General features: G+C 35.0%; 2 protein-coding genes across 3 annotated transcripts in view; one reads left to right on the top strand and one right to left on the bottom strand.

The window, feature by feature from the left end:
• CEP85L (centrosomal protein 85L) overlaps positions 1 to 23,825 on the bottom strand; it is a 96,351-nt gene that overhangs the window by 47,016 nt on the left and 25,510 nt on the right. For both annotated transcript variants that reach the window (XM_081141327.1, XM_081141326.1), the window contains exon 3: positions 14,363 to 15,150. In XM_081141327.1, coding sequence (XP_080997453.1) covers positions 14,363 to 15,150 — 788 coding nt within the window. The remainder of the gene's footprint in view (positions 1 to 14,362; positions 15,151 to 23,825) is intronic.
• On the top strand, positions 7,880 to 10,732 carry PLN (phospholamban). The gene has a single exon (XM_081141328.1). The coding sequence runs from the start codon at positions 7,963 to 7,965 to the stop codon at positions 8,119 to 8,121; it is 159 nt and encodes a 52-aa protein (XP_080997454.1). The 5' UTR covers positions 7,880 to 7,962; the 3' UTR covers positions 8,122 to 10,732.

The raw sequence follows: 23,825 nt of genomic DNA on the forward strand, positions 1-23,825 counted from the left end.
ATGTTAACTCTACTGCTTTATACAGACGAGAACTCTGGATATCCGTAAGCAGCACTACTTAAAGCAAGCAAAAACATTTCTAATTTTTGTCCGCACTGAGGTGCCCTAACTGCCTCTGAATATCTTTATATTTATAAAATATTTTTCTTTTGTTATTACACAGAGTGACTCAGTGCAGATGTTTTATATGCTTATTAATTTTTACTCAAATACCAAATTACATTCTCACATTTCAAATGAGATGTTTGTGAGTCTGTATACTATCAGATTACATCACATATTGCTCCAAAAAATTGACAATTTCTAGAAAGAGCATAAATGCTATTAAATGCTACCCCCTTAAGAGGGTATGTCCAGATTTACAGTGACTGTTGTTCAAATTTCAAATATTATGCCCTAGAGCCAGACATTAGATCCCAACTAGTCCATCTCTATCATGAGGTAAAATTTAAGTACTGTCTTTGTTTATAAAGCTATGTGGTTTAAAATTAAGTGCTTAAAAATAGTGTCAGATGGAATAAAATGGAAATGTGAAAGATGTTTAAATTATGAAAAACGCATGAAAGAGCTAGAGTACTTTGCTTTATTAAGAAATGTCAGTCATATCACTGTCATGTCCTAAAACTCAAGTTTCAAAAATTATTTTAATAGTATTTTAGTGACCATTAAGGAAAAAAAATTCCAGAAAAAAATGCATTTGGTTGCATATTTGTACATATTGTTTCTTAATCTCACTAATTAGAATATTTGTATAGATAAAATAGTTCAAAGAGAATAAAATTTTTAATTTATTAAATGTGCTATATATTTATGTAATAAGTTATATATTAAAATTTTAAGTAAATATTAAATGTAAAGATTAGATTACCTAAGTAAGACTGTATATTTGTTACCAATACTAGAAATAAAAGTTCAATTAAAACTTCCTTCTTTATTCTTGAAAAATTTCTAATTGCACTGGTGTATACAAATATTTCATTTGTCCCTCTTAGTTCCCTATATGTTGACACTGCATCTCTATTTTACAACTTAGGAAACAGATGTGAAAAGGTGAACTGCCCAAGGTCACAGAGCTAGGAAATGGCGGAGCCTTGGCAAGGGCCAAGATTTCCTGACTCTAAACCACATGCACATCCTATCCACAGATCAACATGGCTTAAAAATAAATCATGACAATGGAAAAAGCAAACAGATTAAAAGTCCTCAAATACTGTTAATGGTACTCTCAAAAAGCAGTTAGAGGATACAAACTTGTATATCAAAACCACTCCATTTCATTTAAAGTTAATGCACAAGGCATTATATCCTTAATAGCCTATATAATATTATCGTGATCATTTTCAAAGCCAAAGATATAAGAAAGTTACAGATGACCTTAGTTATTAAGTAATAATCCCTGGAAGGCAAAACTCAAAATAGTTACACAGACTTTAAAAAATAACATAATCGATCAAATTTAAGTTTCCTTTTAATTTTATTCATGCCTAAAATACTCATGCCTTTAATCTATTTAACCTTGATAACCTAAAATCCAGGTTAACTTTTCAAAACTTTTCACAAAACCATACTTTCACACTTAGGTCCAGTTATATATTAAATCTTTAGCTTTCCTCAATTTCATTTCTGACCTCCTCACATTCTACCATTTAAAATATTCAATACCATATATTTCAAGGGGCTTGAACGAGGAACCTTGTTTTGTTATTTATGCTATGGAAATCACTAACCTTCATCTAAGCTGTGAATTAACACAATGCTAACCTTACCAGCAAAGGAGTAAACCTAGAGGTTAGAAATCCAGGAAATAGCCTGGGCGGGAGTGGCTCAGCGGTTGAGCATCGAACTAGAATACAGGCAATCAGGGTTCGATTCCTCATCAGGGCACATGCCCAGGTTGTGGGCTCAATCCCCAGTCAGGGGCCTGCAGGAGGCAGCCGATCAATGACTCTCTCATCACTGATGTTTCTCTCTCTCTCTCCCTCCCTCTCCTTTCCTCTCTCTGAAATCAATAAAAGATATACTTTAAAAAAATAAATAAATCCAGGAAATAATCCTAAATTACAGTGACCTAAATCAGATAATATGTAGCCTCTTTGAACATTTCTAGAAATAGCATTTATTACCAAATAAACACATGAAAAGGACCTGAGTATACATCTTCACCCTAGTATATTTGTAGTCAACTGAGGACCTCTAGTGCTAGTTAAAATGTACTCCACCTTCAGGTCTTCCAAAAAAAAAAAAAAATCCACTCACATTAGTGGGCGTATATTTAACTGGCATTCATTTTTCCTTGAAGTTCACCTACACTGCCTCCCCACATAATCTTTCCCAAAAGAAGAATCTAAAGTCTTAACTAACTACTATAGGGTTAAAAAGAATATTTTAACTGCAAATAAATTAATTTTAACAAAATAATCATAATGAAGACAAGCCTACAGACAAAACAGCCAATTTCAAAGAGAAAAATCTCTCTACACTGTTGTTTAATAAAGTTTCCTCAAGGCACAGCTTTAAAGAAATGAAAACATTTCATTCTGGCGTCGTTTTAAGGATTGAGAATATACTGATTTTTATGCTTATGCAATTCCATTCATAACTAGGCAGAAGCAGCTTGAAGATTCTTCCAAATAGCCAATGTGGACCAACAAAGCTATGGAATGTTGTCACATATAATTTCAATTAGAACTTCCATGCTTAGCATTAGACAATTTCAAAAGAAAAATAATTCTATCAAAGTAACTTTCGGGTTGTAAAAGAATGACGGTAAATCTAATGATGAACTGCCCTGATTTAATTCAACAAATCAAAAATAGAATTGTGAATGCATACACAATCACTTCTGGATGATCTGCAAAAATGACAAAAAGCAGTAGGAAAAAATAAAGTCCCCAAATAATCCTAATACAGACAAATCCTGTAAGCTCAGATCTACACCTTATTCTAATCTTGTGAACCAAGTAAATGGAGGGGGGGGGGGAATTCTAAAAAGTATGTCAGCCCTAGTCAGCTTTGCTCAGTGGTTAGAGCATCGGCCCGAGCACTGAAAGGTCCCAGGTTCAGTTCTGGTCAAGGGCACATGCCTCCGTTGTGGGCTTGATTCCCAGCCCCCATTGGGGCTCATTCAGGAGGCAACCAGTCAATGTTTCCCCTTTTCTCTCTCTTTCTCCCCCCTCCCACTCTCTCTGAAAAGCAATGGAAAAAAATATCCTCAGGTGAGGATTAAAAAAAAGGTATGTCAGGCTGTAAATTTGAATGTCTGTTGCTTTACTATCAAAATATGGCTACATTTACTAAAAGAATAAATAAGCAGACAAAAATAAAAGGGAAGCAAAAGTCTGAATTCCACAAATAAAGATTTAAAAACCTCAGAAGTTTATTATTCAGCAGAGGGTGTGCCCCCAAAAACTGAAGTTGAGAAAGTTCTGCAAAGGACTAAAAGTACTTAAAATTATAGGCAGGGAGGACTACTCACCATATACAACATCATTACAGTATTAACTGCCTAACAAGTCATAAAGCAGACCACTGAACGTTTACAAACGTGTACTGAGGTTCCCTTTGCACAAGAATGCATCTGCTGTTACATCAGAAAATGACTCACTGCAGACAAAGTGAGGACTCCTGCAGAAGCTGATGTAGTACCTTTCACCCAAAATGTTGCCTAGCATGGCACACGTTTGTTGAAGGATTAGCGTGGCCTGTGGTTTCTCTCTTCTTCCACTTCAAAAAACAATACTATCTTGAGCTTTATTGCATTTACTTCCCAAGTTCACCTTCTTTTGAGCAAAAGAGAAAAAGTAAACAACCAAAGACTTTATAAATCCTACAAAGAATAGTAAAGAGTTAACTATTCCTCCCATCCCTCCAAAAATTACAATAATTACAGATCCCACAGACACACAAGGCAACTCTGTGGGCACTTTCCTGTCTCTCACATGTAACTCAAGATACAGGAATCTGGCATTTCTACAATCAAAACATCTTTCATATTTTCAATATTCTAATTCTAGGGCTTCAGTGATGAAATACTTTTTTAAATGTTCTCACTCCTCTGGTCCCAAACACCTAATTTACACATATTGTCATCCTGTAAAAGGGGGAGCAGAGTAAGAGCCAATTTCAGTCTCCAAGGCTGTTTAAGCCAGATGCAAATTCAGAACATCCCAACACAATTTATTTCTGGTTATCCTAAAAGAATGCTCTAAAAAAATCAGATAAAATGAAAATAAAAGCAAACTATTTTTCTAAGCTCTCCACCAAATATTATTCTATAAACAGCTTAGTTCTGAAAAGTGGGCGGGGGGCAGGGACACTGCAGGAGTTCTAAACTCAGAATGGTTACGATCGCAGAGAAAGAATGATGAACACCTGACAACCATGACATTATGATGTAATAAAGTTCACAGACAACTCCAAAGAGGACTGTGCTGTTCCCACACACAGCTTTTCAATTCTCAACACATAACAGGAAGCCTCATCTTGTATGAGTGAGTTTTGCTTATTACCATCAGATTTTGGAAGGTCAGCAGAACAGGACTCAACACTTTCAGACACTACGCTGTAAAAGGAACTGGGGCCAATAAATTGGCTGCACACACCTAACACTTCAGCATGTAAAGCAGATTTGTTTTTGGTTTCAGCATAAAATTATGCTAAAACCAAATCACTTTCAAATTTTAACATTTCTAAGCCTGACAAGAAATAAACCACCATCCTTGGCTGTCTCTTTTATACTCAATTTGCTTCCAAGGAGAATCCTTTTTCAATAATAGCTGGCTGTTGAAAGATCATGAGGTCGTCTTCAACGTATATTCATTATACTTTCATCAGTAGAGAGGTCATCTCTTTAGGGCACACCACTTTGTACTTCCAAACACCAAATACCCATTTGTACAAAGTCCAGTTCAAGTTAATGCTGTTAACCACTCACCTATCTAAACTGTAATCCTCTAATGTAAATGCTCAGCCTCATTTTCCTCATCGGTAGTACGAAGAGACTTGAGATGTGTTTGGGGATTATATGTTTCACTATCAAATTCTGTTATTCTAACTGGTCAATCTGTTCATCATGGCACTATCTTTGATCATTTTCAATTTTCTGAAAATAAAAGTAAATCATAAAAATCCCTTATTCAACTTTATTGATTTATTCAAGTAGTATCAATTATGCACCAAGTACCAGAATATAAAATAAACATGGTTCCTTTTACTCGTGAACTAGAAGTCTAGTTGGGGACATAAAACATGTAAATCAAAATTACAACATAGCCTGATAGCTATCCTGACACAGGTAACACTAACGCCCTACTGAAAACCAGCAGAGCTGATCATCAATTCTACTTTAAAGAGTAATGGAAGGTTTTATTAGGAAGTGATATTTAAACCGGGCCTTAAGGATCAACTGAAATTTGCCTGGCAAAGAATCCAGGTGGGGGTGGGGAAACATTCCAGGCAGAATCAGAACAACATGTGCAAACGACAGAATCATAAAAGGGAATGAAGTATTTATGGAAAGGTGACATGTTTCATGTGACTGACACACCACTCATCAGTGTCAGAATAGGGAATGACTCTTATATATACAATGCTTCATGATGAACTGGCTAGCTTCCTCCTTTTCCATGGTTTGTCTCAAAATAATTTTTAAATTCAGGCCTTTTAAACAATTTATTAAGTCCTAAACCTGCACAAAAGTGCAAGTTCAAATAGGAATTGCCAATGCTTATTCTTACTCCTTTCTTAACAGTACTATTATATATCCTAACACAAGGCAGCTAGTCAAATATATAAAGCAATAAAGAAAATCTTCCCCACAGTTACCCAACAGTATAAATTCACTGTATCTACTATAAGCAAATATAAGCAGAAACAACTTAAAATGCATTTTCTTAAAGAACAAAAAAAAACACCCTTTATTTCTATTGTATTTTATCTGAGGAATCCAAACAAAAATAATACCAAGTTTAAGCATTTTCCAAGTAGAGGATGTTATAGATAAATTAAGTAACAGCCACTGGTGTTGGGTGATGGACAATTAAGAATACATGATATATATATCATATATAGCATATATATATATTTATATATATATGAATACATGCTGAGATGTATATACATACACACACATATATATACATATATATATGTGTGCTAGATAATATACACACTAGAGAAACACAGGTTGTTACCAACTCTTTAAAAGAATAGTTTGTGATACTTTGGCCATTGGGATCTCCTCACTACAGACCAATGCTATGAAGGAGGCCAGAGTCTCCAGCCAAATGAAAGCTCAGTCTAGTATATAATTCCAATTATAATACAGCCAAGTTGAAGTCCTTAAACTACAGAATCTTACCATATACTACATGGTTTCCTTGTAAAAATGAATGCCAAGTTCTCACTGATCCTGCCTGATCCATCTCTTCCCTTTTCCCACTCTTTCAGTTCTCCATTCTGCCCTCTCCATCACTACTCTCTGTCAGAAATGGAGCTGACAGGTTGAGCAGGGTTTTCATGGAATGTATAGAGATGGGAGAAAATTAAATCTGGCAACTGGAGTAAGGCAGTAATATCCTGAGTAAGAATAATATTTCTTTTTCTAAAAAATATATCTTTATTGATTTCAGAGAGAGAGGAAGGGAGAGGGAGAGATATAGAAACATCAATGATGAGAGTCATTGATTGGCTGCCTCCTGTATGCCCCATACTAGGGATCAAGCCTGCAACCCAGGCATGTGCCCTGAATTGGAATCAAACCTCAATCTCCTCGATCACAGGTCAATGCTCAACCACTGAGCCACACCCGGCTGGGCAAAGAATAATATTTCAACAAATGTGAACAGCCATGATCTCTAGGCAGTTAATTATGGTTATTTTTTTATTCCGTATCTAATTTTTCTTAATTCAAAATTTATATATAAGTATCATGATTGACAACAAAATATCCCCAAGTCTTAGTAGCTATTATCTCTGGACATTTAATACAGTTACTTTTTAATATATACCTAATTTTTCTATAATGGTGTATTACTATAAGTTTTATTTTGCTTGCTTCTTATTAATTAGCACAAATAACTAGGCAACTAATTAATTAATTAGGCAGAACAGCTTGTGGGAGCTCTGAAAGAAAGCAAATGGAATCCACTGTCAATAAGTATAGGTCATTTGTAAGTCATTACTGTCTGTGGTAGATGGTGAGATGATGATTTTATTACTATGACTTCTGAACCTGACAGTCTTCACTACTTAATATCAAATCTTGTTAAAACGTTACTTAAAATAGCATATTCTACAAAGCTATAAAATCATACAAAGGAATGACAAACATTTGAACCCGTAGTACTGGTTCTATTTTATTTTGGAATAAAATCAACATCCGAAGAATAGTTTATTGCATGCATCTCTTAAGAGATTTGCTTTATAGCTGTTAATACACTAATTGTCATAACAATTATGACAATTATGACATTAGGATTAATGAAACTATATGTAAGAACAATATAACAATTATGACAATTATGACATTAGGATTAATGAAACTATATGTAAGAACTTTTGCCCAAGGCAATACCCCAAAACAAGGTGCACCCTAAACCAAACTACATTTCTATTCATTTTGAGAGGAGGCAGCAAAGACTGAAGTTACTACACTCCAAACACAAGACAAATAAGACATCATGGTGACCCTCACACAAAAAAAAGACAGGACAGACTAGGAAACACCTGTGTGCATACACACATATGGACTACAGATACACTATATGTCATACATAATGTCCAGGAAGATGAATTAATATAAACTTGTGTTTTACCTGTTCAGAAGTTAGGTTGCATATATGATTCTAACCCACTTATTTTTTTACATTCCAGGCTACCTCAGAGTGATCTCACATTTGGCTGTCTACTTTTTACCTTTCTCTTGATCCTTTAAAACTTCAGACTTCCTTGCCTTCCTGAGTCATGGAGAAAGTCCAATACCTCACTCGCTCTGCTATAAGAAGAGCTTCAACCATTGAAATGCCCCAACAAGCACGTCAAAATCTCCAGAACCTATTTATCAACTTCTGCCTTATTTTAATATGCCTCTTGCTGATCTGCATCATCGTGATGCTTCTCTGAAGTTCTGCTGCAATCTTCAGTGCTGCAACTTACCACCGTCAGCTTAGTCTGTCATCCCAGCGAGAGGGGAAAGCAGACCACTTCCTAAGTAGAAGAAATTCTTCATGCAAAGGTCAAGATTAAGAAGAAATTATTAGCAAATGTATTCATCTGCTGGATCTTGTAAATGTGAAAAGGGCTCTATTTTCAAAATTAACTTTAAAATGACTATAAGTGTGCATAATGTAACTGTTGATTTCCGCAACAGAGCTTGTAAATTTTGATCCCAAATCTTATCTGAGGATGAACTAGGAGTTTAGTTTTAAAACTGTACTGTTAACAAGTTCACTTCATATAAAAAGCATTAGCTTCACTATTTGGGGTAAATGTAATTTATATTGTACTATAAAAGGCTCTTTGATGTTTATTAAGTATTTTTTAGTTCTTCACCAAATACCAAAGTAATCATTCAAATGGTGTCATTATTTGAAATAGCCCACTGATTCCTCATGTTATCTTTATTATTATTATACACATGTCTCCTTAGTAACTATCAAAACCTTTATTTTAAAATAGAAATTGCATTCTTTTTGTATACTTACCCTAAAGTTTGAAGTTTATGAGAATCAAGTAGGAAAAAGGCCATACTCTTACATAAATAAAATTTCTCTTAACCAATTTTTCAAATAATTATAGAACTCTAGTACATGTACATAACTATAAAATCGATTCTCTCTAAGACATTATGACCAATAGAGAACTACTGGTTAATTTAACAGTTGGCAGTGTGGTTACCCATAATTACTCATACATTAAAAAAATAGAGTCTAACCTTAATTTATGGCACTGTAGCTGATTATCTGAGCTAGAGTACATAGCTTGCCATAGTATATCTTTGGGATCATGAAATCTTAAGACTTTATATTGTATAGGTTGTCTTCTATTCTGTCCTCATACTCCATGTAGGCAAGCAAAAGAAAAATATACATACTATTTCAAGCTTTGAAAAATAAAATTTTGAATTATCTCTCCAAAATTAACTAATTCTTTGATTACATTTTGAAATGAACTTTTTGTCTTACTATTGTTTATGACAGAATATATGCTTTTCCTTAATCAACCAGATGGTAAACACTTATTTGGTAGGCCACCCTACTTCACTAAATTATACACTCCAAGATGGTAATCTTTAATTATTTTCTTGCTGAATACATTTTCTCTTTCTGCTCTAGTCATTTAAAAATATCTTCCAAAAACCCATAGAAAAACAGAAGTAAAAACTGGTAACGGAAAATATATTCAACCAAAATTGGTAATTTAAGGGGATTCAGTTGAAAATGAAGTTTGGTTCACACCTATACTGTATAACCCAATAATTTTAACTTCAGTTCAAGACATATTGCTAATATACCATTATTAAAGAAGTAGAAAACATTTAATTTACTGTATGATTTGTTAAAATATAGTTCCTAAAAGAATTTGAAAAGTGAAAATTGACCTTGGTTTGTAACACCAATGCTGCTAGCAGAATGATGGAGACACTATTTTTAAAATTTTCTGAATCCCTGAGTGGTACTGGAGATGGGAGGGGGTTTGCTGATCTTTAAGAAATGGCTCTCATACATACAAGAGGATTTCTTGAGCAAAACCTTATATATGGGTTAGAGGTCCCTAATATCAACTAGAAAGCTTATAAATAACAAGACAGACATTCACCTCACTGGTGTCAGCAATTATCCATGCAAAAAGTAACTAAGTTCTATAATTAGTTGCATGATCTTAAAAATAAGTGGAAATTTTGAAATAACAAGTTCTATTCCTTTCAATACATTGTTCATCACAACATCAACTTCAAACCATAAACTGTGCAGATATCGGGTTTTCCTTAATAAATTACAAATAAAAATTTTTTTGTTTTTCATTCTGCCTTTAATAGAAATTAAAACCTTATATTTGATTATTACAGAATACTGTAGCTCAGGCATAATGCAGAACAAAAACCCATTCTTTAAATGTAACTTATTTATTCTGCTTATCATGATGTATAAAGAGTAAAATACAATAAAATAATGTATTTAAAAATTTTTTAAATACCAAATGCTCAAATACTCTCTATTGTAGAATAAATTCCAAACTTAATTCACAGTCTGAAAAATGAATTAATTTTTTAATGTTTAATGTTGCATTTTATATTTTGGTTTACGATGTTTATTTAATGCAAATCACTTATATTAAAATGACCTCTTGAACACAGTGAAATCATTCTTTAATACACTGATTGGTTTGAGTGTATTATCTTAAAAAATCTAACATAAGCAGTTTGATTTTGGAGGTTGTTTTCTGTAGCATTCCTCATATAAAATAAGATCAAGATTTCCTAGTACAGACACAAGAGGGCAGACCTACATAAAATAATGAATTTCCTTCTACCTAGCTATTACTTATCCTTTGATTATTTTTAAGTCTTATGGCAAAGTGGAAAAATGATAAATTTTACCAAAAAAAAAAAATCTGCTCTTCTAAGTAACAGCACTGTGCTACTTTTAAATGTCTAAAAATCATATTCCAATACTAGAAAGTTGATTTTTAAAAAATCAAGTATTATTAATTTTATTTATTAAACATGTATACAAAATTCATTTATATGCTTTTTCACTAATGAATGTGTCACAATGGCATATCCATCCTATCTATTCAGAGTGGCATAGTGTCCACATCTTTCAATGTAGTTATATTATCTTAAACATTTAAAAAATTAAAGCTAAGACAGGGTGTAAAAATAAGGGGGGGGGGAATAAAAATGTTTCTTTTCAGAGGATATAACAGAAAACACAAAAACTCTATTAAAACTTTGTCATTCTCACATGGTCAGACAAAATCCAAGTCACTTAACTTTGTCATTTTATCAAATTCTTGATTTATGTTTTTGATTTATATAAGAGAAATATTTCAGTGACATGTTGAAATCACTAGGAACCTTTTATCTTAGCTGAATAAGCCCCTCAATGATTTAAATAGGCACAAATTCTATCTTCCTGTTTTTAATGCCTGCAACCCAGAACTTAGAAACATCCTAGAGAATATGAGAGAGGATGAACAACTTTCTCAATAAAGAGACCACTTCTTCACGACTGTCCTGGATCCACTGTGAGCTTACAGAAATACAATGGATACCGTTGTGTGTTGAAGTACACACCCCTCCATTCCCTTCCTATCCCACCTCCCTGCTCCAAAATAAAAAAGGAATGCAACAGGGACATGGAAAGAGATACATTCTTTCCAAAGAGAAAACAAGACTTTGGTGTTTGTTTTCTCTTCTTGTAGGGTCAGACAACTTTTGGGGACAGTGGGATATGCAATAGAGGAAAGAATCAAAGACACTGGTGAACATTACACATGGAGGCTATATCCACAGGTGGCTTCTCTTCGTTCACAAAGGAAAATGCTTGAGTACTAACCTACCTGCACTGTGGCTGATTTGGTGGAAAACCGTGGAGACAGGGAACACTATGTACATAAGACTATGAGGCTGACTCACTAATTATTCTGGACTGAGTCCTAAGAAGAGCAAAACTTGCATGTTACAATATTAATCATCTGAGGGGAAAAAGAGGGGAAGAAGGCTGTGAGGATCAAATGAGATAAAATACTCCAAGTTCTATATAAACCTATTGTGGTGTTAGATCGTGACTCTCAGCCAAATTCCTTTCCTTAGTTGCAAAATAGTGTTTTTTTTCCACAGTGAGAGTTTAGCAGTTGTGCTTAAAAATCATACACACTCACATGAAAGAATGAGCTGATCCTTATTGTGGCTCTCCCCTCTATGCAAAAATTAGACTAAAGGAATTCAATGTTTTAAAGTGTCTTTAAGAAACAACTAAGATGAGAGCTTTTAAAATGGTAAAAATAGTATTGGACACGCCAAGAAGAAGGTATTTGAGATTTTTTTCTGTAATAGTCCAAGAAGGGAATTAGAGAAGTGGTCATTTAAACACTGCAATTGAAGTGTGTGAGTTTTCTTTACCTAGCTTCATTTTTCTACTCTAAAACTTAAAGGCACTATAAAGAGATCATCCCAAATAAGGTCAATCAAAAAAGTAGGACTTTCCAGGGTGTGTGCAAATTGTGTCCATTAGTACCTTTCTTCCCCTACCATGTACTGGAAAGATTTAAAAGTAAGTTTTGCTCCACAATGCACCTTCAAGGTCCCTACCTTGGCTACACTGTTAAGTTGGGGAAAACTTAGTTCACAGCAAAGATTCATTCATCTAAGCAGAATGAAAGAAGGGGTGAATTAATACTTATTCCTTTAAACTCACCCATTTTCTCAGTTACCTTCCTATTGCACCTACGTCAGGTTGTAGTAGAATACAACAGTTGTTCAGCCCCCTGGACAACTCCAATTCTGTGTTGGACGCCAACTGGAGAAATAACTGCCTGATCCCTGCTCTCTTATAATAAGCATTTGAGAACTAAAATAGGATAGTATTTTTTAAATTAGGTGTTTATCTTTAAGTCACTGGAATTGATAAATCACAAATAAGCTTGGTTAAATTGGTCTTTTCTGATTGGTAATTCAGACGTCATAATGATGCTTCTGTCTAATTATGTGCTTTAAATATACACCATCGAGATGATAAGAACTGGAGTTCAACACAAGAGTGAGGGTGGCACACGGGTGGTTAAGGTTCTCCTGTGACTACAGCATATTAGGTTATATACATGTTTGGGTTGTATTCAGATTCGTGAGGTTCCTAGATAAGTGATCTTATCCTTTCACAGAATATATTCCTTTAATCTTTCATTTTTATTAGTAGCAGGAATAAATAGTAATTGAAAGTTTTGCTCTAGGGAAATTTTGCAATTTTGATAGAATTAATTTGTTTACATGAAAAAGTACTCAACATCACTATCATCAGGTAAACACAAATGAAAGCCACAATGAGACATCACCTCACACCTTTAGGATGGCTATTATAAAAAAGACAAGAGGTAAGTGTTGACAAAAATATGGAGAAAGCCCGGGTGGGCGTGGCTCAGCAGTTGAGCATCCACCAAGGATCCAGGCGATCAGGGTTCAATTCCCAGTCAAGGCACATGCCCTGGTTGCGAGCTAGGCAGCCGATCAATGACTCTCTCATCATTGATGTTTCTATCTCTCTCTCCCCCTCCTTTCCTCTCTCTGAAATCAATAAAGATTTTTTTTTTTTTTTTAAAAAGAAGAATGTGGAGAAAGAAAAACCCTGTGCACTGCTGGTGAGAATGTAAACTGGTACGCTCACTGTGGAGAACAGTATGGAGGTTCCTCAAAAAATTAAAAATAGAACTACTATATGATACAGCAATTTCCCTTCTGGGGATTTACCCAAAGGAAACAAAAACACTAATCCAAAAGGAAAGGCACACCCTCATGTTCAATGAAGCATTATTTACAATAGCCAAGAGATGGAAGCAATGTAAGTGTCCACCAATGGATAAACAGCTAAAGAAAATGTAGGGGAAAAGTAGATTACAGTTGTGAGTACTCAAAACACAGAGTTTATTCCTGTATTATTACTTATTAATTATTGTATTATTTTGCATTCAGAAAACTAAGTCTACTTTTGCCTCACCCTGTACACAACAGAATATTACATGTTTGAAAGTAGCTAAGAGTGTAAATCTTAAAAGTTCTCATCATAGGAATAAAAAATGTTTAACTAAATATGGTGGTAGATGTAAACTAAACTAGACATTGTGATCATTTTGCAATATATAAATATATCAAATCATTATGCTGTATACCTGAAACTAACATGTCAATTACATCTCAATTAAAAGAAACAGAAACTGAGGCCCAGTGATATTAAATAGTAAGTGCTAGGCAGAGAGTCATCTAGGTTCTAAACTTGAAGAACAGAAACAAAATCTAATACCTCATATTCCCAAATTACTGTTCTATGATATCAAGCCAGATCCTTTGTTTTTGTTTCAAGTTTCTTCAAAATTAAGGGTTTGCTTTGTTTATTTTTATGTCCATTGAACAAATTAGAAAGTAAAAACCAAGTTTTCATGTTAATCAGCCTCTAATATTTTTTAAGTTTTGTCCATCAATGCAATGGTTTGGGCATTTACAGCATCTATGCTTATTTACTTCCAGGGGGAAGAAAAAGCAGAGCAATCTGTGCCTATGGGCATATTGTCATATGCTTACTGCACATGTGCTATTATTATACTCACAACATCCACTGGAGGGAAGCAATCCCTAGATATTGAGCCTTACCTGCATCGGTGTTTCACTTTCTTGTGGAAACTCCTCAATATGCTGCTGCTGCCAAGGAGATAAACTGTAAGAGTCTTCCGTAGTTCTACCTTCCAAAGGATTTGTCCGCAACTGCTCTGTAAGCCACATCTGTGTCCTCACAGAAGGCTGAATGGGGACTCCACCTACTGCCTGTTGACCAAGCATTAAATATTTGGGAGGTTCAAAAGCCTCTGAGCTTGTCATACTGGGCTTGCTTTCAGGTAAGGCACTGTATGTCATGTCTAAGGCCTGTCTCCTAAGAGTGGAAGAAGAGGCTCTCAAATCCTCTTTGCTACAGCTCTCGAATTTATACTTGCAGTCCAGAGTTGATGACCGTTTTCTATTTATCTCCTTGTCCTCTAGCTTAAGCATCTCCATACTATCATGTAAGCAGCTAGGCCCAATCGTCCTCAGGTGTGATGTTAAAGTCTTGCCTCTCCCAGTCTTTTCCAGACCACTCCTTGACTCTTCAGTGTGCGCTATGCCACCCGGACTGCAGTTGTCCGGGGCAGTGAGTTTGGATAACGACGACCATTTCCGGAGGGGCCGGAAGTCCTTCATGTCTAGTGAGGAGTCCTGCTCCCCCCTACTGTGGTTTCCCAATGTCTGCAGGAGGCTTGTGCTCCATTTTGAGCCGTCTGACGTCAATGATTCCCGGTGTTTGGAAACGGAAGCGCTGGAGTGAGACGGCATGACATGGGCAGTAGGAAGAGCAACCAACGATCGACTAGGCTTAAAAGTTAATGTGCCACTTGAAGTTGAGTGATCTGGAAAGAGAAAGTCATGTCAAATTAGTATAATTATTCTTTTAAGTTTATCTGAAACAGATCAAACAAACTTTCAAACATTATTTTCTAAAAACAGATACATAACAAAATAGATGTCCATTTGTCATCTACTAAGAGATGAACAATGATGGAGAAATACAAGCAGAAGTATTATAGTGGACATTTAACATGTTCAAGCTTCTCACCAGCATCTGAAAAATCTTTTTATACTCCCAAAAATTCTCACCTTGTAAGTCCAACCTCCCAAAATACCTTTTAGACCTCAAATTATCCATGTACACTCCGCAACTATGACGCCGACCATCAGAAGCACCTGCGCAGGTTTCAGTTTGGAAGTGAGTCACCTGAGAAAGCGGGCTGTGCGCAGCTGCCGTTTGGGACTGGTACAGGCAACTGCGGAGGCAGCAGCTTTCCAGAGTGGCAGCAGCAGAGGTGCCGAATCAACCTCCAGCCCAGAGGTGGCAGCAGTTGGCAGCAGTGGTGGTTTCCTCCAGCACTTGGTGGCGCAGGAGAGTGACAGTTCTCACAGAGGATTTGAAGCATATTACCTGCAAGCTTAACCTTAACCCTGGTTCTCCAGCTCTCCCCGCAAATTCTGTGAGGCATGAATACCATTAAATAAACTCCTCATCTGCTCAATCAGCCAGTCAGCTGCTTCTGCTGATTAAAAATACCAACTGATCCAAGTATGAAGCCAGAGAATGTGGTTTGAAAAGAAAAATGAATGATCCCATTTAACTGCAGTATGGAGGAAGTGTCAAGAAAAGTTGCTCAGCCCGGCTGGGTGTGGCTCAGCGGCTGAGTGTCGACCTAGGATCCAGGCGATCAGGGTTTGATTCCCGATCAGGGCACCTGCTCGGGTTGCGGGCTCGATCAATGACTCTCTCATCACTGATGTTTCTCTCTCTCTCTCTCCCTCTCCTTTCCTCTCTCTAAAATCAATAAAGATATATTTTTTAAAAAAAAGAAAAAAAAGAAAAGTTGCTCAAGACAATTCTTGAAAGGTAAAGGTGGAGCAGAGTTGCACAAGTTTTCAAATGTGCTCTAAGGAAAGAGCCTGGCCTTCATTCAGCAAGAAATGTGATAGCACTGAAAGTTTCCAAACAAAGGAGTGACTGACAGGACCAAAACTGCACTCACGATGATTACTCTGGTAGCGGTGCTAAGGATGGACTAAAGTAAAATGATTGGCAAGAGGGAGATTAACAGGCTACTATGAAATCAGTAGGAGAAGAACATAAAGGGGAATATGCCACTGAAGGTCGCTTCTAAATAGAAGGAGGGCAAATATCCCCAAATGTCTATGGAATATTTGTATTAATATATTATAGTATTATATCTATTTATCTTATTTATATTGTGCTATATTCCTAAATATGTGTATTGAAATCACCACAGCCTCTTAAAAATACCTTTATTTTTTTAAAATGAGCTTCATATCAAATCTGAAATTTTCAGTTTTTTACACTTAAGAAATATGTAAATATAGATATAGTGGAAAGGTTAAATGTAATGTTTTGGAATCAGTCTTTTACATTCAAATCTTGGCTCTGCCACTTAGTCATGTGTGCTCAAACAAGCTATTTCACCTCCTTGCCTCACTGTCACCTCATCCATGAAGTGGAGATGACAACAGTGAGGACTCGATGAAATAGTACACATAAAAGACTCAGGAGAACTGGCACAAAGCAAGATGAAAGTTATTATGACACCTTTGAAAAGCTAAAAGTAAATGTTATTTTCAATATAACAGACAAAAGGCTAAATGCCTAGACCACACAAAAAACAACCTAACAACCAAATTTTAAAATAGGCAAAAGAAATCAGTAAGCAAATCACCAAACAAGAAATGTTCCTTTGATGATGGGAGTATAAATTGTTATAGCCTTTGGAAGACGGGCAATCTGCATATATATCAATATTTAAAATATGCAAACATATAAAGGAATATATGTAAACACGTACTTATTCGTGAGCAGATAAAGGGTCTAAAAGAAACACCCAAAACTTAATAAACAAAGGTAACCCCAGCACAGTGGAACAGGAAAAGATAGATGCTTTCACATTTTACTTTATACAACATCTTGTTATAATTTCTTTTCAAAGATCAGTACCATTTAATCAAACTTCTGCAAAGATGTTTTGTTTTATGACCTCAAAGAGTTTGAAATATCTCAAAGAATACTGTTCTAAAGTATGAATAATATATCAGGTGACTCTCTCACTTTACATGTCACAGTTGAAACCTCTGATAGCAGAGATCACCAGTCTTTGCTGCTACTTATATCTGATAATGTGCTACTTTCTTGTCTCTCTTTGCTAGCTCATTATTTCCCAACTACAGAGAAAATCAACAATTGGTGATAAAAACCAATTCCATATCAGGCTAGCATTTACTCCTACAAGCCTGAAAACAATTCAAACTTGAATGTACAAAAGGTACCTATACCCAAGAGATTGTGATTCAGGTAAAGTAGAGAGGGGGCCCAAGAAATAACACTTTTTAATAAGTGACTGCTGTTCTAGTCACTACATTATTGGACCTGGGTCTGATTCCAGTTCTGAAGCGTCAAGCTTAAATATCCTAAGTTCAACCATCACCAACATCTGCGTTCTAGTGTAAAATCCGATTTCCTGACATTCAGAATTCATTATTCTCAAAACTAAGGAATAAAGTTTAGTCTATGCACATACATACAAATGCACACACACAACATGAATTAATGAACAAGGAATTAAATATCTGACAGTATGAATATCTGAAAAGAGGACCATTATATCTTAGAGATGAGTCCAGAAAATATTAATGTTAACAATTTTAACACTTTAAAAATGTAATTGTGCCCTAATGAAACATAGTCAGTTAGAGGTAGGTCCAACTCCTAATGTGTTTTATTACACTAATTGTAGCCACAAATCCCAAATGCAAATTATTACAATGGCATCTAGCCCACATCTAAGTTACAAAGATGAAATCTGAAACCAGCAGAGGGTAGTTCTTTTAAAAACCAGAGGCAGGGTTTATAGCATTCACAGAGAGCACAGAAGAGCTAATGGTTTCAGGCAGATTTCAGCTTGTACGGGAAAAATATAAGAGGGCATTGCTGTAACCTGATAATGCAAGTGAATTACATTTAAAATAACATATTCTGGATTCTGAAGAAAATCCCAACCTTCTGCTTTACTCTCATGTTATTCTTACCTGGTGATGGACAAATACATTGATCCTATCCTCTCTTTTTAGGAAGAGACTCTCTCTCTGCTCTATCCTTCTACCACACTCTCCAGACCTATATTATAACAATGAGTCATGAGTCTTTACAGTTAAAAGAAAAAGTAATCAGAAAACTATACAACCCTGTATCAAAATATTCTGGTTTTAAATGTAACAGTTTAATATATCAGTCAATGTTAGATATTATAATATTTTATATTTTTAAACATAACCCAGTCAATTTTATGCAATACCATGATACTTTTTTCTCCTCCTACTAATACCACAATCATACGAGAAAAAAAATTTTTTAATGCTACAGGTAACCTCATTCTTCTTTTAAAACAAACCAAAAAAACCAAACATTTCTAAGCATTTGCTAAATATTTCATAATATTCTGAAGTACACTCTCTTAGGAAAAGGACTATATACAGAATCTTGACAATAATTCAACCAAACAATCTCTGAGAAATGCACTATGTACAAGGCACTGTGCTAGGCAGAAGAGACGATGCAAACATGTTATTCAAGATAACATTACGAATATAGTCCTTCCCCTTGGGGTTTACAATTTCGCTGTTACACACACAGCTGCAGAGCAGGACTAGTCTATTGCAAGGAAACTACAAAACACCAGACAACAAGAAGTGAGCCAGAGAAAAGGCAGACTATTCATAAAAGAACTCTCAGAATGACAGCCAACCGCTCTACAGCAATAATGGAATCCAGAACACACTGAAATAATACCTTCAAAGAGTTAGAGTAAATAACTGGCACCCGAGAATTGTTTGAAAATGTGCGTTATCTTTCAAGATTGAGGGCAAAATATATTTTCAGGTAAGCAAAAACAGAGCTCATCGCCAATAGACTCACTAAAAGAACTACTAAAATCCCCTTAGTTTCTTTCAGGAAGAAGAAAAGCCCTGAATTGTAAAAAGGAATGAATTTTTTTCTAAGTAAAATTACAATTAAATAAAAAACAACTAAGGACAATTATTGCATAAATCAGTAAAAACTATACCTCATTTGTAGGTTTAAAAAAAGATAAAACCAAAATATTTGACAACTACGATGTATAACTCAAAACAAGGGTAGATAAGAATTCCAATGTTTAAAGGTCCTTATGTTTGTGAGAGGAGAGAGATTCTAACCACCATTATAGAGAGCCAAATTAGGGATGCATATTATAATTTCTACAGTTACAACTGAAAGAATGGGTAGAGCTGGCACAGCTATACTACCACCAGAAAAAGAAGGAAGTTGGACCCTACCTTATACCATCCACAAGTATTAACTCAAAATGAATCACAGACCTAAATATAAAATTTTTAGAAGAAACCATAGGTGTAAATCTTCATGTCAGGCAGTAGTTTCTTAGATATAGCACAAAAGCTCAAGCAACAGGAGAAAAAAATTCTAGACATCATCAAAATTTCTTTAATTTTTGCTGCAAATGAGACTATCAAGAAACCAAAAAGATGATCCATAGGATGGAAGAAAATTTTTGTAAATCATGTATATAATAGGGACTTGTATGTAAATTATATAAAGAGCTCTTACAACTCAATTATAAAAACACAAATGACCCAATTTAAAAATAGGTACAGAATTTGAATAGGCATTTCCTGAAGAAGATATACAAATGCCCTTATTAAAGCATAGGAAAAGATGCTCAACATCATTTGGTTATCAGGGAAATGCAAATTAAAACCACAATGGGACACCACATCACACCCACTAGGATGGTAACATCAAAATGAAAGATAATGTATCGGCAAAAATATGGAGAAACTGAACTGTTCATACAATGCTGGTGGAAATGTAAAACGGTGTCCCTGCTTAGGAAACAAGTTGGTAGTTCCTCAAGAAGGTTAAACACAGTGTTATCTTATGGCCCAGCAATATCACTCCTAGGTACAAACTCAAGAGAAATAAAAATATATTCATAGAGGCATCATTCCTAATAGCCAAAGTTCAAAGCAATCCAAACGTCCATCAACTGATGAACAGATAAATGAAATGTGGTTATTATACAAACAGAATATAGTATATGACAATATACTATGGATTTCATGAAAACATTACGGTAAGTGAAAATCAGTCAGTCACTAAGGACCACATATTAGATGATCTCATGTATATGAAATGTCCAGAACAAAGAAATCTACAGAGACAGAAAAGCTAGTGGTTACGTGAGGCGGGAAGGAAAGATGGGGACTGACAGCTAACTAATGGATCTCTTTTAGGGAGGCTAAAAATGTTCTGAAACAGGACTGTGGTAATTGTTACACAATTCTGAGAACATATTAAAAAACATGAAATTATATACTTTAAATGGGTAAACTGTATGTTATGTGAATTATGTCTCAATAAAGCTGTATTTTAAAAGATAGGTAGAGTGGAATAGACTAGAAAAAAATGGCATAAAGAAAGGAGATAAAGAAAGCAAGAAAGAAGAAAAATTTTGAGAGAAGTAGAAAAAGTATGTATGATTTTTTAGATGCATCAGAATGTAACAATCATCACCGTAAGTAAAAATCCACTCAAAAACCAAAATTGTCCAAATATTTTTTTTAATCTAGCTAAATGTGTACAAAAGATATACCTAAAATATTAGGTCCTATTTTGGCACTTTCATATCTGCAGAGTCTGAGAATGATTGCAAAACAATAAATCATACAAAAATAACTGTTAAGACATAGGAAAACTGTATGTCAGGTATCTACATCATGAAAAGCATGTTCTACTAAACTGCTTGCTTTCATTCTTTATATTTTAAAGATAGTGAGAAACTTGTTTCCCAACAGCCAACTGTATGGCCTATTAGCAACTTGTACTTGACAGCAACAGTATGCAATCCTATGCAAATCTTAGTTCTCATTTTGTTACTGCTTAATCGTTATTACCAAGTTTTCTTTTCTATTTTATTTATACTTTTTTCAATTGCATGTTGTGAAGCCACTTCAAATATTATTTTTTTAAAAAAGTGAAAAGTTCTAAAATTACTTGCTTAAAATAATTACAGAAATCTACCATTTACAAGTTAGGGCATTTCTGATCCGCAGCTAGATTACTGGCAATTAATTAAAGGACAATCTGAGGTACAGCTTAAAGAGGTCAGCAATTCAAAGAAAAATTCACTTTAAAAGCTAGTCAGTACAAACAGATCATTTTTTATTTACAGAAAAACAACTTTTTTCAATAACTTTTAAAATTTCATAAAACAGTACCATCTTCTAGATATCTCCCACTAATTTCAATTTAATATTAAGTATCATCAGGCATTTTAGTTGCAAAGAGCCATGTTATTTCTCTTCTATAAAAATTTTTTACAAATCAAATTATAATGTGATCTCTTAAATTATGGGGATTTTTGAAAATGTCAATTTTCTCAGAAATAAAATTATTACTTAATGACTGAACAGACAAGAAATTATCTATTTACAAGTCTGAAGAGATGTAGAGTCATTAACTCTTCCCTAAACCCACGGCTGTGTGACCAAAGAGTTTTAGGTCAGAGTACATGGGCTCATCACAGGTCTCTAAAATGGACTAAATTCAGCTCAGCTTGGTCAGGTACAGGCATTCAAATTCTATCAGGCCAAGAAGCAAAATGATGGGGGGGGGGGAGAGTAAATAAATAAATGGATAGAGGAGGGGGGACATCTGTAATAGTGTCAACAATAAATATATATATAATAAATAAATGTATGGGTGGATGGATGGATAACACTGAAGGTAAAAATGAGGTCGATAAACAAACAAAATATGCCTCCAACAAACAATTTTAATTTCTGAGAACTTAATAGAGCTGTAATGCTCATTTCATTTTAAGCAATAATGTAGACTACCAAAATATTAAGTAGAGATAGAAGGCATAAGAAAAGGGTTATTTGGTTTGAAAAAAAATGTAGATCATAATTATTTTGAATACTGCCGTGAAATTGATTTCACAAACAATAAAGTGTTCTGTACATAACCTTTGACCTATTTCACATGCAAATAAAAAACTAAAGCCCATAAAGGTTAAGTTACTTGACAAAGTACAAATCTCAAAATAGAATCCTGGTCTCCTGTTCCTCAGTCTAATATTACCTAAAGGAGCTTCTCCCCTCTAGTGTCTCCCTTCTGAGTACAGATTTCTAACAGCAGGGCTAAGAGGAGGGCTTCAGAGGTAGACTTGAAGAATCTCAGCTCCACCACCTGAACAGCCATATATTCCCCGGTATGTTATTAACATGCTCTGAGTCTTGATTTTTCATTAGTAAGTCGAGTGAAGATAATTATATTTTACCTGAATATACTAAAAGCCACTGAATTGTATGCTTTATGGGTGGATTGTATGGTATATGGATTTCATCTGAATAAAGCTGTTCGGAAAAAAAAAAAAGTATGGTTTTTGTCTCCTAAACACCTCCTGAATCATCTCATCTTCTCCTTTCCCAGCACTTCTTTTTATGAACAAGTCACCATGGGCTCCTACTAGCAACAAGCGGTCTCCTGGCATCACCCAGTTTTGCTCTCCTCTGATCCCTGCTCAGAACGTTCTTTCACCTCCCAGTCTTTGACCACCTGTTCTCTCAGCCTAGACTACTCTCCCCGCCCCCTTTTGCCCTGCCAGTTCCCACTTACCTTTTGGGGCCTCAACTTAAACATCACTTCTGCCAAGGGCCCGTCCCCTCATCCAGTGGGTGTCGGTATGTCCCCCTACCCTGGCACTTCACCTATCATACTGCTCACGGTATTCAATGATAATTATTTCCTGTCTGTCTTCTCCACTGGACTTTATATATCCAATGAACAGGGAAAATGTCTGTTTAATTCTAATGCCTAGTACAGTACCTGACACATAACAGACACTCAGTAAATACTGGCTACGTAAATAAAGAAATAATTAACAAGTCCTCACTTTAAATGACCTTAGTTTCTTCATAAAATAAAAACAGTTCACTAAATGGTAATTTTCTGCCTTTTCTTCCTGATGTATATGACCTCAAAATTTATATTATTCAATGGCCCTGTTATTTCTTGGTAGAAACAACTAATGAAGATATGATTAAATTGAAGTCCATTTTTATCAGTCCCTCCTATTTGAAATAAATGAGGTTAATTAGATAAGAAAATTATCTCCAATACAAATGAGCAGTTGGGAATTATAAAAAAAAATATTTAACTTTATCTGTACCTTTTTTAAGTAAACTATAAATATGCTTGAAAATTAGCCCAACCAGACTGTTAGAAGCTACATTTAAGAACTCAGATGTTAAAAGATAAAGGAACTGCCTGGGAGCTTGTCTCTCTGGCGCCATGTGATACAGGAGAGGAAGACTATCCGGCGGAAGGCATCGGAGCCAAGCCTAAGCCAAAATTAAGTTATTTTTTTAATCTCAGGGTCCTTATTATACTCCCAACTGGGAGTTACTCCTATATTCCTCTTGC

Source organism: Miniopterus schreibersii, assembly GCF_964146895.1.
Source record: "Miniopterus schreibersii genome assembly, chromosome: 6".
Taxonomy (NCBI): Eukaryota; Metazoa; Chordata; class Mammalia; order Chiroptera; family Miniopteridae; genus Miniopterus; species Miniopterus schreibersii.

Bases quoted from the DNA above. Each gene is read 5' to 3' on its own strand.
- PLN (XM_081141328.1), top strand. From the start codon at position 7,963: ATGGAGAAAGTCCAATACCTCACTCGCTCTGCTATAAGAAGAGCTTCA.